This window comes from Actinia tenebrosa, unplaced genomic scaffold (assembly GCF_029948245.1).
Source record: "Actinia tenebrosa isolate PJP-AT-01 unplaced genomic scaffold, QUT_ActTen_1.0 PGA_scaffold2__45_contigs__length_23673736, whole genome shotgun sequence".
Classification (NCBI taxonomy): domain Eukaryota; kingdom Metazoa; phylum Cnidaria; class Anthozoa; order Actiniaria; family Actiniidae; genus Actinia; species Actinia tenebrosa.
In genome coordinates this window covers 22,970,196-22,987,497 of record NW_028292579.1, presented here as the reverse complement: position 1 = coordinate 22,987,497, position 17,302 = coordinate 22,970,196, and the positions used below count along the sequence as shown (strand labels likewise).

General features: G+C 36.6%; 1 protein-coding gene and 1 long non-coding RNA gene across 2 annotated transcripts; one reads left to right on the top strand and one right to left on the bottom strand.

The window, feature by feature from the left end:
* The first annotated feature begins 784 nt into the window (after positions 1-784).
* On the top strand, positions 785-2,493 carry LOC116300377 (uncharacterized). The gene is made up of 3 exons (XR_004197588.2): positions 785-934; positions 1,685-1,823; positions 2,401-2,493. It is a non-coding gene; the product is annotated as an uncharacterized LOC116300377 (long non-coding RNA).
* Positions 2,366-17,127, bottom strand: LOC116300376 (protein arginine N-methyltransferase 5). Its single transcript, XM_089034479.1, has 22 exons — positions 17,010-17,127; positions 15,905-16,020; positions 15,042-15,127; positions 14,352-14,483; positions 14,016-14,090; positions 13,741-13,793; positions 13,565-13,614; positions 12,272-12,382; positions 11,419-11,471; positions 10,521-10,568; positions 8,638-8,679; positions 8,175-8,246; positions 7,858-7,935; positions 7,266-7,324; positions 6,602-6,724; positions 5,861-5,945; positions 5,455-5,545; positions 5,030-5,142; positions 4,522-4,615; positions 3,614-3,727; positions 3,016-3,080; positions 2,366-2,748 (listed from the first exon to the last, which is right to left on the bottom strand). Exons 1-22 carry the CDS (start codon positions 17,096-17,098, stop codon positions 2,596-2,598), a joined length of 1,902 nt encoding a protein of 633 aa, XP_088890605.1. The 5' UTR covers positions 17,099-17,127; the 3' UTR covers positions 2,366-2,595.
* Between the last annotated feature and the right edge of the window lie 175 nt (positions 17,128-17,302).

Genomic DNA, 17,302 nt, shown 5'->3' with positions numbered 1-17,302 from the left:
AAGAGTCAGTTCTGATACGATATCGTCAAATATCTTACCTCTTCTAGAAGACATGAGCCTTTGGCGTATTTGTCCAAAGCTACGTTTTCCGTTGTCCCGTCGAGTAAATGAACCGCACAAAGCATACTAACGAACTATAGTCTTCTATGATATACTCAGAAAACTTTTGATGCAAAATCGTAGTAATAATCGAAATTTAAAAGACTTTTCGACGCTTTGAAATTCTAAACGTTATATGGTTGTGGATAAAGTTTGAAGAGTGGGAAGTAACTTTTTTATGGTAATCATACGCGCATTTCAATGCCTTCATGCGTCAGTTACGAAATTAATTTTCCAAAGAATATACTTTTGAGTATTTAGAAGCAAAAGAACGAGTGTGCATTGTATTTGGTGTAGCTTTGTCTAAAGGTCATACATATGCTACAAGAAGGTGCAAGAAATACTTTCATGGGTTTACAAACATCGACGTCAGGGATCTTTTCTCATTCAAATTTGCCAACCGTTTAAACAAAAGATCTCTGTTTCAGTGGCTAATAGAGATCTGGTTGGTAAAGGAAGGAAGAAAGAAAGGTTTTTATATCCAGGATTTTCTCAAAATTATGGGGATAAAAAAAAGTTATATAATAATTCCATGATCCAAAATTAGGATTTTTCTATACAGCTGTCCCTATTGATGGCTGCACACCACAACTGATTCAACATCTAATAACATACTATCCTTAGAAGTTTTATCAACCTTTCAGCTGTTTGCAAGTAAAGTCAGCCAATAGGAGTGCTTGTGCTGCTACATAAAGCTGGGCGAGGTCGTTATTAATCGAAGTTTGTTATTTGATCTTTATATACACGAGAAAAGAAGAACTCAAAATGAAGGGAGTATTGATTGTAGCGTGTTTGGTGCTTGTGGCATCGACTTGTCTTCAAGCCATGCCAGCGGGTTAGTATCATAAGCAGAATTATAACTATAACAGTAACAACTAGGTAATGCCTAGTATAGTTACGAGTGAGTTAGGTTTGACCCTCCTCTCTATTTAGTATTACTATCAGTATCATTACCAGAAAACTATGATAAGAAAATCATCGACTCCCTGTCTGATTACTGGAGAAGTTTTCCATTTCAGAACAGGTATCTCTCTTTTAAAATTCCGAAGACAATTTTTTCAGCATATTAATCATTCGTCCCTTCTCTGGCATTTCCATTTGACTCCCACTACCAAGATGCTTCGAGAATTTTATTTAAAATTGTATTCCCTTATGAGAATAGCAAGACAATTGGTGCTAATTTACTGGACAAAAGAAAGTGTGCAAGGGGGTCTGCTAGTAGAAGTTAATGACGCCATCGTGAAAACGTCCTATTAAAATAACACGCAAGGGGATGAAAAAATTACGGCCCTTATGAAAACGTCTATTATCAAAGTGGTTTGGGGTTTTAGACTTGTTAACAAAATATCCCTAGAACTCTCGTAACACAAAATGAGATCTAGTAGGTAATGCAAAGGGTAGACTGCGCATCTGATTTAGTACCAACATCATCTAATACAATGGTACAACTTTCAATCGAATAAGCTACTAATAGTGACCACACCCACACCGCTAGTGAACTGTTTTCTTGGTCTAGAGCCATCACCCTCATATAGTGACCAAACTAAATCTCTGAGAGCTCAAACTCAACATTCATTCTTTACAGAGAACCAAGAATTTTGCAGCTCTGATTATGACCTGGCGTACTGCGGAAAGTCTTGCAATCGCGGCGATTGTACAAGCAGTGGAAAAAGAGACTGTGAAGACGGATTGATGTGTTGTGTGTGCCCGATGTGAACAAACAGGTACTTACAATATATCTTTAAACCAGTCTGATTTGTGTAGCTTAATAGCGGGACCTAAATGTCCATAAGAAAGAGACCTCCGATAGCCACTAGCGCTTTGTAATCATTCAAGGTAAATCTGTTATTTTTTAATTAGCCATTTATCAGGCTACGCCCTCGGTGAATATATCACATGACCCCTCGCTTCAGGTCGATAACCCTTATATAGACTCTAGGGAGGGTTTTGGTCGCGCAGCAATGATACGTCGAAGAACGAATGGTCTTAACATTATTGTGTAAGTATGTTAAGAGGGTTGGCAGTGGCTAATGAAACTGTGGTCCTTATTCCATGATTGAATTTGAATTTAGAAGTTGATTTTTTGGGAGAGAAAACCCCTTGAAGAACTAGAGAGAATGATTGCGATTGAACCCACGACCGCAGGGTTTAATAACATTTTTTTTTTTTTTGGAATTTTTCTCGGAAAAATATCCAAGAAAGAATTAGCTTGATTTAACATAATTTATATCTCTAATAACTGTAATTTACCAAGCGCAAAAAGGTCTAATATTAATAATTTTACTGCTGTTATCGTTTCAGAATCTTCCCTTCAAGGGCGGAGTTGGGCAGTGTTTTAAATCTATAATCGTCATATGTGTTAACCTGAATAAACAGTAGTTTGTTCTCATAAAAGTTGTGTCGTTTTAGTTGTTTGAGGCTGGTATGGATAAAGAAAGCTCTGTCAACACACGTATGCCCAGTGTTACTGTTGTGAAACAAGGGTGAGACAGTTTGTTATAGACCAATGACGTAAGACCTCCCTCCTGGGTTGTGTATTGGGGTAGGTGATGGTCTGGACAAACACCACTCGTACCAGACCTTCTTGGTGGTACACTTTCTCCACATGTGTACTGTGATGGGTGAACCCTTGTCTACGTACATCGGAACCTGGAAAAAACAAAATAAAATAAGATGAAATGAAATGAAGCAAAACAAAACAAAACAAAACAGTGTCAATTGTAGTGTCAATTGCTGGGTTTCAATCAGCTGCTAAACGTATTTGAATCTCATTTTCTGCTCCAAATAGCGGTCAAACACTGAGCACCACGTATTGACAACCAGAAATAAAGTGATTGAAAACTTGCGATTCAGCTGAACATTCCACACAAGACAGGAAATGAATTCAAGTGAAACCCAGGGATATGGATTACAAACCTGTACTGGGAAGTAGAAAGGAAACCAGCTGAACATGCCATCTGAATGGGTCTCAGGGTGGATACCTATAAAGGACCAACCGTATTAATACATTGATCACTAGATACAATAATATAACTTCAATAGGTAGCATGCACCAATGGACTACTTCGACGATACGACGGTCATCTTGCCAGGGGACAAAACAAAAAAAAAAGATGACGAAAAATATATAGAGTTTCGTGTGTTTGTCTTTCTTTTATGGGTAAAGGTGATAAGTGAGCTGTTGATATCAATGGACGTCATTACTGTAACGGTGCTTACTGTAACGGTGCTTTATTTGTTCCCTGGACGCCCCAATGACGTCAGAAGCACCTCAAGATTTCTTCGTTTGCACATGAAGTCATAGGCGCCATCTTGGTTGAATTTAACAAGAGGATTGTCAATGAATTCTTTTGTCATATCGACCAACATGGCCACCATGTCTTTGGTTATATTTCACTCCTTCGGGAATGATCGAAAACTAGCAATAAAGAAATCATGCTCAAGAGAATTAAACAGAAAAAATCAATTAATTGATATGAGCACAAGGGTATGCTTGTATAGCAAAGGAACTTACTAATTTTGACGTCTTTAAATAGAGTGGCTTCAAAATAACCAGCGAAGCCGTGGATCATCGCACTGGTGTCAACGTCAAAGTTCAGTGTGATGTAACGAGAATTGTCGAATGTTTCTGCCAAACAATCAAAATATTAGTAAGCATTTGTGGTCATAATACAAGGTAGTGATCATTGGTGATAATAGTAATGATGATGGCGATCTCGATTATGGTGGTGATGATAATGGTGGTAATGATGATAGATGATGCTGATGCCGATGATGATGGTGGCGATCTCGATTGTGGTGGTGATAATGATGATGATAGTTATAATGATTGATGCTGATGCCGATGCCGATGCTGGTTTTGATGCCTATGATCATAGCGACAACGATGGTGATGATGATGATGCTGATTATGATGCTGATGATTATGGCGACAACAATGGTGATGCTGCTGCTGCTGCTTATTGTGATGGCAGTGATGATGACTGGATAATGACTATCATGATGATGATATTAATCGATAATGTGAAGATAATATAGAAAGTAAGTATGATGATGATGATGTAATGAGGAGGAGGAGGAGGAGGAGGAGGAAGCAAAGGATGAGGCGGCGACATGTCTCGGGAGATCCCCAGGGAACTTAGGGATGGGAGAGACACCAGTATTCTAGAGGTTAAAATAGGGACAGGAAATAATAAAGGGATGCCTCGGGGATCCCCAAGGGATGGTAGAGACAGTCCTTTTGGGACAGGGGACATCAGAGGCCTTCCCCGGACATGTATGCGACGGCAGCGGTGGAGAAGTACAAGGATGAGAGGGTAAAGCATTGCAGAACATAATACCATTACGACAGAAATAACAGATGATGGCGGTAATCACAATGACCTGTAATCCAGAACTAAATTCGATTAAAAAAAGAAATACCTTTGTTCGGATGGATGAACGTAAAACATTCTTGTGGTTTGGATAACTCGTACACGTTGTGTAACCTCACCACGTAAGGGGTCTCAAACGGTGCCTTCAAATAATCAGCCACAATACAATTATTTACTACTCAAAAATAAGTATAGGAAAACGCACGAATTCTAGTACAATTTAGAATTTATAGGTACGAGTTATGTTTTAAAAATTTTCAAAATTGGCACGAGCCTTTAAGCAAGTCCGATTTAAGAACTTTCAAAGCATCACGAGTATCTATAAATTCAGAATTGTAAGAGAAGATTGTGCGATATTTTGTTTATAATACAATCAACCAAACTGAGCAACTTAATTGGGACTCTAAAGAGTACAATTTGGGATTTAAATCACTCCTCTTGTCCAATCAGAATCGAGTAATTTTGTAATTATAAATTATAATATAAATTATAGTAATTATAAATTATATCATAAATGCTAGGTAAACAGGGTGTTTTCATACAAGTTAGTGTCCTACCTGAGGTCCTTTGTTATCCACTTTACTACCTTGAGACAATTCATTGTGTAGTTTGGGTGCGCACAGTGGAGAAAGATATGAAGTATATGCCGATGGGATACTAATACCATCATCTAAATAAAACATAATGTGAGAGTGAGTGAGTTTACTTGGACCTGATCACAAGGATCCTGGACTCGAATTTTTTGTAAATTTCTTTCAAAAGTTATCACTTCTTTTCTTCAGTCGATGGCATTTTTTCCGTGCATTCAACATTAGACGCAATCAAATAAATAATGTCCTTGTACCTTGTCACTTTCCTCTTGTATCTTTACGTATTCTAACAAACTGCCAACTTATCTCGATCAGCGCGCAGAGATGAAAACAGTGGTAAAGCGGAAGTAGGATCAAAACATTTAATCTCCATGCTAGGATCAAGTGCTTACCCTTAAGGAAACGTTGCGCACCATCTAAACATTCTGGAGACAATTCATTATCACCAAACGAACCCAGCAACTCGCTGACCAGGATATCAGCCTACAAAACAAAACACAATCGTATCATACACTTCAGACTCAAACTGGAACAAATGGACGGACGGACGGACGGACTGACGGACGGACGGACGGACTGACGGACGGACGGGCGATTTCGATTTTTTCGGAGAGAGGAAAATTGGAGAAACCACATAGAAACCCCCAAAGCACAGGAGAGGACCCACACATAACTCTACTTACATACGACGCCGAGGCCAGGAATCGAACCTGGGTCGCATAGGTGAGAGACGAACACTCTTATCGCTATAATACCCATGCTTCCAATGTTTTCTATTATATTTCTATTTGCTGTTACCTTTTCAGGCGGTTCACATTCCCTCATGTCACAGGATATGACTGTCACTCTGTCACCCCACTCTTCTTTCTTTAGAGTCTCTAAACTAAAGGAAAAAACAAAATTGCTTCCTCATTCACTGGCCAACATGACTTGAGTTGACTATATGCTAATATAGTATGGAACACCCCTCCCCTCCCCTCCCACTACATGGAGCACTGTAAGAGTAATATGTTGTATAGGCTGGTTTTCATTAGTGACAGAAATGGAGTCGGAAGCAGATTATGGCAAAGTGAAAATCAGACAACGGAATCGCAATCGAAGTCAGATCAAGAGATTTCCTTTTTTAACTCATGCAAAGATTTGAAACAAGTTATTGTGAGTCCAAAAATATTGTCTGAAAATGCTAAGGCATTACTCACTCAATCGTTTGTAAGCAGATTTATATTTAAATTATCAATCGCCTTAGCCGTCTGCTTTATGAATGTTTTACAAAGTTAATTTCTCGTCTTGGATTGTGGTTACGCTTATGATGAGCGGTTTTCACTTGGATTGACATCATGATGCAGGTACTGCTTACAACACTAATTGACCTCCTCGGCTCGGTTGCACATGAGAAGACACATGAATATGGATACAACTCTAACAAAGAATCTCATTCTCAAGAGAATGACATGTGGTCTGAAATGGGACAACATTACACCCAAGCCGAGGGGGTCAATACAGGCGCAAGTAAAATCCAGTGTTAATAGTTTAACTCACGTGACAACAGCATTAGGATTCTTTTCCACAGCATACACCCTTACTTTACGACCTGACTCTTCACCTGCTACCAGTGATGCTCTTACCAGGGGACCACGACCTGCACCTACTACCATGATGACCCTATTACATATGAACATCACTTTTAATACCTTTCTAAGGAAGACTGGTAATGACTTAAGGGTGCAAAGGATTGTGGGAATGAATGTGGGGACGCGTTGTCCCAAATTCAAATTCTTTAAATTTTGAAAAGGGAAAATGGTGCGGGTTATCAGCTTAGAGCAATCTGTGTCTTTAGATCTTTCCAGCAGACCTTTTACGGTCATTGTCTATGGCATGTTTAGAATTAGCGTCACAACAAAGTAGGCTTTGGTGGATGTCAATTAATGCGTTTCCATGATGTTCCACAGCCATGTGCTTTTGGATATTTTATGTTTTCCGACAATATAATGAAAACAATTTGATTGGCATCCATTAAACCTTATTCGTCGGGAAGTCAAATTGTACAATTGAGAATAATTGTAAGTTTTTGTATTGTGCTTGTATTAATTTTATATTCGAGTTGCATTGATAAATCTTACCAGCGTTAGTGATAAAGAAGACAGTCGATAAAGAAAGACATAATACTCAAGAAAACAACATCCGGTTTGATATACAAACTCACGTGACGATATCATTCTTTTTCTCATCCGGAACGCGGTCAATGAGAGCTTGATAAACAGCCTGGAATAAAATAAATTGATAAAATTCATCAGAAGAAAAATGGGTAATTTACGAAAGGTCCTGATGGGATAAAATTGGAACTGGCATTCACTTTTGTGGGGTAATGAGAATGAAGCTATATTTGTACAGCAAGGATGAATAACAGTGGCTAATGTTGGCATTCAATACACTTTGCAAATTGGTTGCAAAGTTTTTTTAAATGATTATTCAATGTGGCAGGTCAAGAGGACCCAGCCCCCCCCTTCTCTAGTGGGAGGTATTTCACCAGACTAGTACCAATTCTGCCTGGACATTGTCTGGTGACAAGCACCATTATTTAGACCTTAAATATGTGGCTTTATATAATCAGAAGACTGGGATTCCTCTATAAATTGTCTCACTTGGACTAAAAGTCTTCTCAAATTCATTAATGGTACTGGAATTTTGGCAAGACATAAGCTTGGAAATGGGACTGAGACCCTTGTTGCAGGACTATGTCACCTTCTAGACTAAGTTGTACATTTACAAACTGTTAAATGCTATAGTATATATACCTTCTGATATTCTGCATACTTTACAGGATCTCTCTCAAAAATTTCATACGTTTGAGATTCAAGGTTATCTGAAAGAGGCTGATATAGGCAGTGCATTTAGTCAATGCATCATCCACAGCAAACCATCACACAAACTTTGGGAAATCAAGGATGGTGCAGCATTGGTGGATTCTCCTCACCTCTGGGGTCTATTGTGTTTGATTCCTGAACTATGTATCACACATGAGTACAGTTTGTTAGGTCTCTTCGATGATTCAATGGTTTTTCTGTGGGTTCTCCCTAGTGTTTAGTGTCATACTACACATACTACTGTATACCTGAAGAGGACATTGTAGATAATCCTCATAACCCTTGGCAAACTGACTGACATCATCCAGGGCAGGTCTAGTCTAGAACATGTACAAAAAAAATGCTTATCATGCCATTCAATGTTTATAGATATCAATATCTAGCCAATAGGGCTCTGGTTGATACATTAATATCAATAGGTAACATCAATATAGACATTGCTGCAACAGAGTACCAAAGTGTGACGTCATCAAATTCCAAATTTTGCAATTCAGTTTTGAAATGTTCATATTTGAAGAGAACACACCTACATTTCTGCCAACTTTAAAGCTCTTCTCAGCTTTAGAAATGGGGATATTGGATATTTAAGCTCCAAAAATCCCCATACATTTAGTTTCTGAGAATGTCACCAAAACCCTAAATGTCCTTAAAAACAATTTCTTGACGTCATCCCAGCTTTGGTACTTTGTAGGCCATCAATTTTATGCTTACCTGGTATACATGTTCTAGGTACTGATAGTAAAATCCAATTCCCTAGAAAAAATAAGAATCTTTGATTAGCAATTCCTTTATTGGTATTTTTTCTTTATAAATAGCCATGGGTTATTGGAAGTAATAATACTGCTTTGTTTACAATTCATATCACAAACTAATGGGTATTAGCTTGATCAACCTATGTCTCTTCACTCATCCTTCATTACAGCCTTTCAGTTCCATAATGGCTAGACCTTCTCGGACAAGCACTTCAAACTGTAGGCCCTGTCTGTCTTCACTCTATAACCCTGTATAAGGGGGATGTAAAAGACCCACTAAAGATGCTGGTGACAACCATATTCAGTGCCTGTGCTAACACTACAGGGCCCACAGTAATTGGCTATGTATGCTGTTGTGGTGTCCCTGCCCTCACAGGAAAATAAATAAATAAATCATAGATGAAACAAACCACAGGAAGCCTAATTTAGATGAGAAAAAAGGTGAAAGGAAAAACCCTTCTTTATTGATTGCTTTATTGTATTTGAGGCCAAGATGTGTCCTTTGTTACAAACGTGATCAGTAAAAGCAAGAAAAAATGCACTGGGCTATTTTTTTCACATGTTTTTGTTTTCCTAAGATCACCCTATGGTGCTCTACATGTAATATGGCATGTATATGCAGAAATACCATTTCTCTATACTTTAAACAAACAGACTACAAGATCATATTCCCATATTATAAGTATGCTTTCATATTATCTTATCCCAAAAAGTTTGTTCATACAGTATTCAGAAAGTGTGTGTGTCAGATAAAACAGTATAAAACACTGAGATATCCAATGTGTTTAATCTGTGTTTGTATGTTAATATTAAACCAAGCTTTGGGCAGTTAGTGCCATCTTTATGAAAGTACATGTACAAAATCCATCTACATAATTAATGGTAAAAGTATTCCATTTGAACTAAAACTACCTTGGACTTCCTGTGGAGTTCACACACACACTCAAACAGATGACATAGTGGGGTTTCCATAGTGGCTATCAGCTCCATAGGAGGCAGTAGCCACAAAAATTGATAACTGGTGATATTTACAGAATTAGGTTTGGGCTTCCTTACAGTATAATTTACAGTACTTATAAAATAATACATCTGATATCAGAAGTGCACACCCAAACCCATCAACTAATTGACAAACCAATTGAGAAATTAAGACATTCGTGAAAGAATGAACATCAGTCAACAACCAAATTCACCACAAAACCTTTACAGCCTGAGAGGAATATTTTGTGGTTTGTGATTAATTAACCTATGAATAATAAGGTTGGGAAATGTAGACTGTTTTTTGTGTGCTGGTTATATTAAGATATAGCAATGCATATATAAAGGTACATCATAATTCACACAATTTTAAACATGGGTTTTCTCATTAGGTAAGAGACTATTTCTTTCGTTTCTTCAGTTTTTTCCCTCACGAAGATCCAACATGTTTATCAAAGGTGGTATAAAATAAAGACAAGAAGCAAGATAAATATATATGGTAAAAAATGAATATGTTGTAGAAAGGCTCCTGCATTAAACATAAGAAATTAAGCATGAAAACCCAGACAATATTAAACTAAAATGAATAATTGGTCTGGGGTACAGGAAACAGAAGATCCACTGTTACTGGTACTGACAACCTTTCACTGATGTAATGAAAGGTTGAACATACATACTACAGTAATAACAAAATTAATATATTAAACACATTATACGCAGATAGCAAAGGGCTTGAACATATTGTCACTTGTGATATAACGGAGTTCATCACTTTTGAAGCAACCGCACTCATCCTCCCCCCCCCCCCCCAAAAAACGTTTGGCTAAAAAGACTAAAAATCATACGTCACATTCTTTACTTTACCTTGTCTTTGTGTTTAGAACAACCAGATAGGATAAGCTGTACATTCAACTGTAGATTTAACAAAACAAATTATTCATTTTAGTGCAAGATGTAAAATTCAAAAACTGTACTAAAAGCAGTCATACCGTAGAACCACACCAATGTTTCTAAATTTCAGACCATGTGTTTAACAAATTGAGATCAGTTTTTTTGTCCTCTCATTGTCAAAGTAGTGTTGATCAAAGGTGGTACTTTAACAATGTGATGATGAAATTTATCGTCAATAAGAGGACAGACACATATTAAAAAACAAATGTCAATTTTGTTTTTTACAATAACAAAAACAATAAAAACTTCTTGTTTTTACTGATCAAAACAATTAAAGAAAAGAGCAAGCGCTCTTGACATAAGAAATAACCAATCAGTGCGCGAGAAATTATTAGGTTATTGTAAAACATGCCCTTGAGAATTATTTCTTTGTTGACTACTGATGCTTGAGAAGAAACTTATCATGGATGAGACCTCAACAAAATTATCTTGTTGGCATAGTATAGATATATTCTGATATTATCCTGATTCTTTGTGTAGGATAGTTATCTCAAGGATGTTCAGGTACATGTAGTAGACAATGACATGTCAGTAGAGGTAATTGTTGGGTGTCTCCTTTTTGTATGTAGGATTTTCCTCCTAGTTTACTGGGGTTTTCCTCTGCAAAATTCAGATCACGTTGACATAGGAGATATTTACATGACATGGGTATCTCCCTTGATTTAAGGATATTTCTCTTAGATTTTATTTTTTCAACCCTTATTTCCTCCCCTGATTAACTCAGAGATTGCTTCAGCTAGGGTTTAATAAAAAATAACTTAATAATTATTTATTTTTCATGTTTTCCCACTGTATAAAATAAATTGTTCACCTTGAACAGCTGCCTGACAAAAGCCTGGTGTGCTTTGGATAGAACTGGAAAACCTGCCAGAAAACAATTCAAAAATGATTATGTAAACTGCAAGGTTTAAAATCATGCAACTGTGTTTTTATACAACATCTTCAGGTTTTGTACAAATTTATCAGAAGCAATTTATTTCTTAAAAAAAGAGAAATTAAGATGTAAAATCCTACTTTTGAACAAGTAATATAAATGTTTAAATTAAATCAGTTATATTTTGTTGCTATTTCGTCAGTTACTTTCAACTTTGGATTACTTCTGTAAAATCCCTGTCACAAGCCCTCTAGTGTACTAATTTAAACATCCTTCCAGTTATGAGCACCCCGGTTATAGGCTCACCCATGGTATCTCATTTCCAAGACATTGAAAACACATGAATAATTGCCAGGGAAAAGAAAGAAAGAAATAAGTTTTTCTTCTTCATCTCAAACTATTTGCCCCACTGGTTAAGAAGCCCATAAAAAATCCTTTATGAAAGATTAACTTATATAAGTAAGCCCAGGGCTTAAAACCAGGGATTTTCCACTGCTACTCACATCTTTATTGTGATTTTTTTTAGGTGTTATCTTTTTATCAGTCTTGTTTTTCTCAAGGGCTAATGCAAAAGTGCCCTAAAAATTTTTTGCAACAAGAGAGATGCACAACCCCTGTATAGAGGCTTTGCACCATCATGTGCCGGCACCCAGGTCTGCCTGTGGTTAACAGGCTCCCCTTGTTCTTGGGAATTAATTCTCTCTTATGTAAAAGGATTTGAATTGTTCCTGACATCTACTTAGATAGATATAGATCTATTTAATATGTTTTTTAAAGGTATTGTAGTTACCTTTCCTGTTGGTGAGAAAGATGCTTGTGGGTATGACAGCAGCCTTTATAGGCTCACCACACCATCTTTTGATCTCTGCTTCTGACGGAAGATCTAAGGGGACTTCCAGTACTGTAACAAGATAGCAAGCAACACATCCATGACATTGTATTTATATAATACACTCAACAGAATTACTGGATTCTGATTGGTCAAGAGGAGTACAATTAAATCACAAATTATACTCTGTAGAGTCCGAATTAAATTGTTCAATTTTTTTGAGTGTATTATAAACAAAATATTGTACAATCTTCTCATACAATTCTGAATTTATAGATACTTGTGATGTTTTGAAAGTTCTCAAATTGAACTCGCCTGAAAGGCTCGTCCAAATTAGAAAACATTCAAAACATCACTTGTACCTATAAATTACGAATTGTACTCAAGATCGTGTGATTTCCTATACTAATAAACTCACATTTAGAATAGGGAATAGCAGAACTTAAAGAGGTACTTGTATTTTTTATCTCTAGATACAGGGTATACATGTAGAAGCTTGATGACATTTTTATTCATGATTTCACATTTATAATATTATGAATGAGAGAGTCTGCCTAAGGGTTTTCCAATGTGTTAAATTATTACACATTTATGGTTGATAAAATAACAAAGCTTTCATGTTTACAGTTTATGGTGGAGTTAGGTGTATCGTATAACTTCATTTCAAAGTTTTTATTGACTTTTTTATTTATGGCTTTATCACAATGATATCAATCCTAGATAGATCCTAATGTCTTACCATGTTAACATTCAATAGGCAGTGGCTAGCTACATGTAACTGTGGCCCTAATCAAAATTACGAAATGAATGTTTGTGGAGGAAAGAAAACTGTCAAAGGACTACAAGCAACATGTGCCTATAGTGGTGAGAGGAGGAGGGTAATTACAGGTATGTACTTTATGAACATATCATCATCACTTGACCAACTATTGGGCATGAGTTGGCCAACTATCAGGTCAGCATTGCCCAACTGTCAGGTGTGCATTGCCGAGCATTGGCTGTGTATTGGCCCACAACAAGACTTGAAATGTCCTGTTAGTGCTGGTCATGCTTTGGCTGAGTATTGCGTGACAATCTACTGAGCATTGGCCATGCATTGCCTGACTATCCACCAACACACAGTTAGCAGTTGGATGACAGTCAGCCGATACATGCTGATCATAAAGTACACGATTACCAAGGTGGGCATCAGCAGCACCAACCATACTGTATTTTTCTCATGTTGCAATAATATTTTTAGTTGTGTAACCCTACCTAAGCCAGCCTTTCTGTTATTGTTGCAAATGGAGCGGAAGGTATTCCACCTGAAGTAAGAAAAAAACACATCATTATGATCTACAAGTATTTATTCATTTGAGGTCCCATACATATTAGAATATTAGCCTCACTAAAACTGCCTATCAATCAATATTCATTCTCTAGATTCCTACCATTCCCATGTATCTTGTTCCTCGGTCTTTTTTTCTTCTCCTTCATTCTCCATCTGATGACAAAGAAAATGAATACCTCAGAGTGAATAACAGTAGGTCGACAGACAATGTCTAGCCAAAATTGGCAAGATGCCTCTTAGACCATTCCTCTTGACCAGTCAATTTCTTTTAGTGTGGTTTATCTTTACGTCTGGACCCACTCAGCAGCTTTTATTTTAGGCCTGTTTTACCCCAATGCATGGTATTGTAAAAAACATTACAGTGGTGTGTCTCACCTGGTCATCTTCATCTTCAAACAGGCTTTTGTCACAACACTTTTCTTGTGAAATCATAGGAACTTGAATCCATAGCTAAAATAGAAACAGACATCAATATCATTTAAGTGAAAAAAAGCAATGCTTCTTTGGACTAGAGCCTTGACAATATGATTGTATACTGAAGTTGTTAAGAAAAATCACAAACTTCCTCTCATGAGAATGACAAATCTTAAGGGGTCTATTCCATACTGTGTGTGTATTACAATGATATGATACAAAACAATACTCTTAACACCTGGCAGGCTTGCTTGAAAACACATGTATAGTATAACAAATTTAGGTTTGGTAACATACCTGTTGTATGTGAGCATTGTTGATGATTTCATTGACAAAATGTGCAAGATTAATGCAGTTGTAGCTCCTTAAGTTCAGCATGACAGATGGAAGACCAAGATGAACGGCATAGTTTATCTCTTGCACCAAAGCCTAAAAACAATGGAAGCACAACATTTTCATTAGCAACACTAAAGAAAGCACAAATAGTACATGTAGACATTTGTGGTTGGTTGCTTCACTTGTCATAAGGGAGCAAACAGAGCAACGACTGAGCCAGGTGCAGGTTTGAAGTGAAGTGACATTTCTCATATATTCGCACAGTGAAACTGCTGAAAATAGAAAATGACTGCTTAATTTGTTGTATTGTAGATTTCAGTGATGTTTTTTTTCAATACCAGCTTGAGTAAGCAGCAACATGTAATGAATAGGCAGGAAGCAGCAGGCAAATCTTTCTTGGATTACTCCTGAATTTTGGGGAACTTTATGATCAAAATAGGCAGAGATTTCATGTAAAAACAAGTGGTGAGATTCGCTGACTGCCAGCTTATATTGAAAACCCTGCATAAACAGATGGTATCAGCAGCCTTGCATTATTAACTGCACCACACTTCACACTTCTAAACCAATTAGAGCATTGATACTATCTAAGCTATCTCTGAATATAAATAAACAACCTAGTGGTATAAAGAAAGTTATGTACAATCTTACTTTCTCAGAGTTCTTCCTCACAATGTCATTATGGGAATCAAGGTTGATCCAAGGAGAGACTTTCCCAACCACAAGTGTACTCCAATCTGTCAAGCAAAATTATACTACACTGTACACTTGGAGGGCTACAAGCTTATTAGTACCTTTGTACTATTTAGTATTACCCTCAATAAATGAAGACATTATCATCATCATCATCATCATTATTATAACTATTATTATTATTACACTGTACAGTATGATTATGAGGAAAAAGATAACAAGATCCACTAGGACTCATCAGGAACAGGGATCACTCACAGTACAAGCATCAAGCACCTTGTAATTGGTGCATTGATCATTATCCTACTGAATAGGTTGATATAATTACAATTTGAATGTTGACTATGCAGTTGCTGATTGCTCAACCTCTCAAACAAGAGGCTTATGGCTATAGATACATGTAGAGTTAGATGCCAGATCAAAATTGATTTTTGTGGAGGGACATTAACTGAAGAACTCAGAAATACCCTTGAAAAACAGGAGATATTTAAGAAAAGACTTGGTATATGTTTATTATTGGGTATGAGGATTTAACCCATGACAACATACCAATACATGCATATTATACAGCATAATGGTGTTGAGGTTGGCACTGTGAGAGCCAAGGAGGATATATTATGCATGGAATGTACTGTATACACCAAATCGAAATAGGATGACCAATTTGATAACAGCTGTTCTGGACGGACTACTGTAGCCTCTCGATACATGTGAAAATGCTTTTATATTTTCACTTAAACATGAGGCTAGTCAGTCCAGAATAATAGTTATTCAAATTGTTTGCCATATTTTGATTACGCAGTGTTTTGTATGTTCATTACCTTGAGTAGTGAGTACTAAATCAGCCCTTGTGAATGCTTTGGATCGTTGTGGGATGGGATCAATAAATTCTCTTTTGTATCTTGGATGGCATATTGGTGCACAAATAAAGTCAAACCTAAAGCAGTCCAAAACATTAAAGCATTACAACAAATATTTATTGCAACTGAGGCTTTTGCTTCTGTCAATCAAAAAAATAACAGAAGTTACATTGCATGTTTGACAGACAGACGCCAAATCTTCAGAAACCATTAGATTTTATTGATGGTTGACCATTTTGAAATTGATTGTATATTTATAAAATAATTGGGATACTACTCACACTATGATTGGTCGAAAACCATGTTTGTCATTTTTGCACACGCGAATATGGCAACTGTCACATTTTAATCTATCGCACACGCTCATTGGTCAGTTTGAATAAGACTGCACGTAGGAAGAATTTACTTATACTTTGCTTTTTTTCAATCTTTTCACGAGTTTGTTATTTTGTAAAACAGATATAAAACAGTTTTCCGTGTTTAATACTCTGATCAAAACACTTGGGATGTTGGGAGAACACTCGAGAAGCTTGAAACAAATCCACTACGCGTCGTGGTTTCCTACTCTGTTTTTGATCTGTTAAGCCACTACACTGGACCACTTTTGACTCCCAATACACTTTAAAAACTCTGAAATCACGCTTATGTTCAAAAACATGGGTCCAAACAATGAAATAAAATGGAAAAAATTGAAGTACTTTCCAGTCAGTTTTTTTTTCTTTCCATACAACAACCAAAGTAATATATCCTCCCATCTTTTACTTATAGGTATTGGAATAATCCCAAACTATTAAATAACACATTTCTCGCTTTAAAATCTGCAATTTTCGTGAAGAAGTACTTATGTCTTTCATATTATCAAATTTTTTATGTGTTTTTTTTCTTCCTGATAATAAAAACTGTTTCTATTGAACTTAGCTAACTAGTTTTAATAGACGCGAGCGTCCACGTGCGGCATGACGTGACAGTGGTCAAGGAAAAAAACTTCTTTTTTTAAAGTACCTAACAGCTTCAAATCGAACTTCAGCTGTGCTAAATAATTAACATATTCATTTAACTTTCTTACCCGCTTTGAGAAGCTGAATTTAATGCAACTACCAAGTCAGGAATGCAAGTTAAATCACGACCACAAGAAACTCTTCCAAGGTCCGCCATCTTTGAACGTGTTTGCAAGACAGACGAGGACGGGGAACTGGGCCTAGACATATGTATAATATGGCTTTAAACATTTTAATAAATTATTTTTCTATTATATTTGCTCGAGTTTTGACAGTCCAAAATAATTGAAAACAAATCTTAAATCATCTAATACAATTGTTTCATGACTTGATAAAAATTTCTTTAAAATTATAAATATAT

What these genes read in the sequence shown, in the direction of transcription:
- LOC116300376 (XM_089034479.1), bottom strand. Translation starts at nt 17,098, where the DNA reads ATGGCGGACCTTGGAAGAGTTTCTTGTGGTCGTGATTTAACTTGCATT. An exon ending in AATTCAGCTTCTCAAAGCGG is followed by an intron (nt 16,021 to 17,009) that starts GTAAGAAAGTTA and finishes GGACTGCTTTAG; the next exon opens with GTTTGACTTTATTTGTGCAC. An exon ending in TGCGCAACGTTTCCTTAAGG is followed by an intron (nt 5,143 to 5,454) that starts GTAAGCACTTGA and finishes TGTTTTATTTAG; the next exon opens with ATGATGGTATTAGTATCCCA.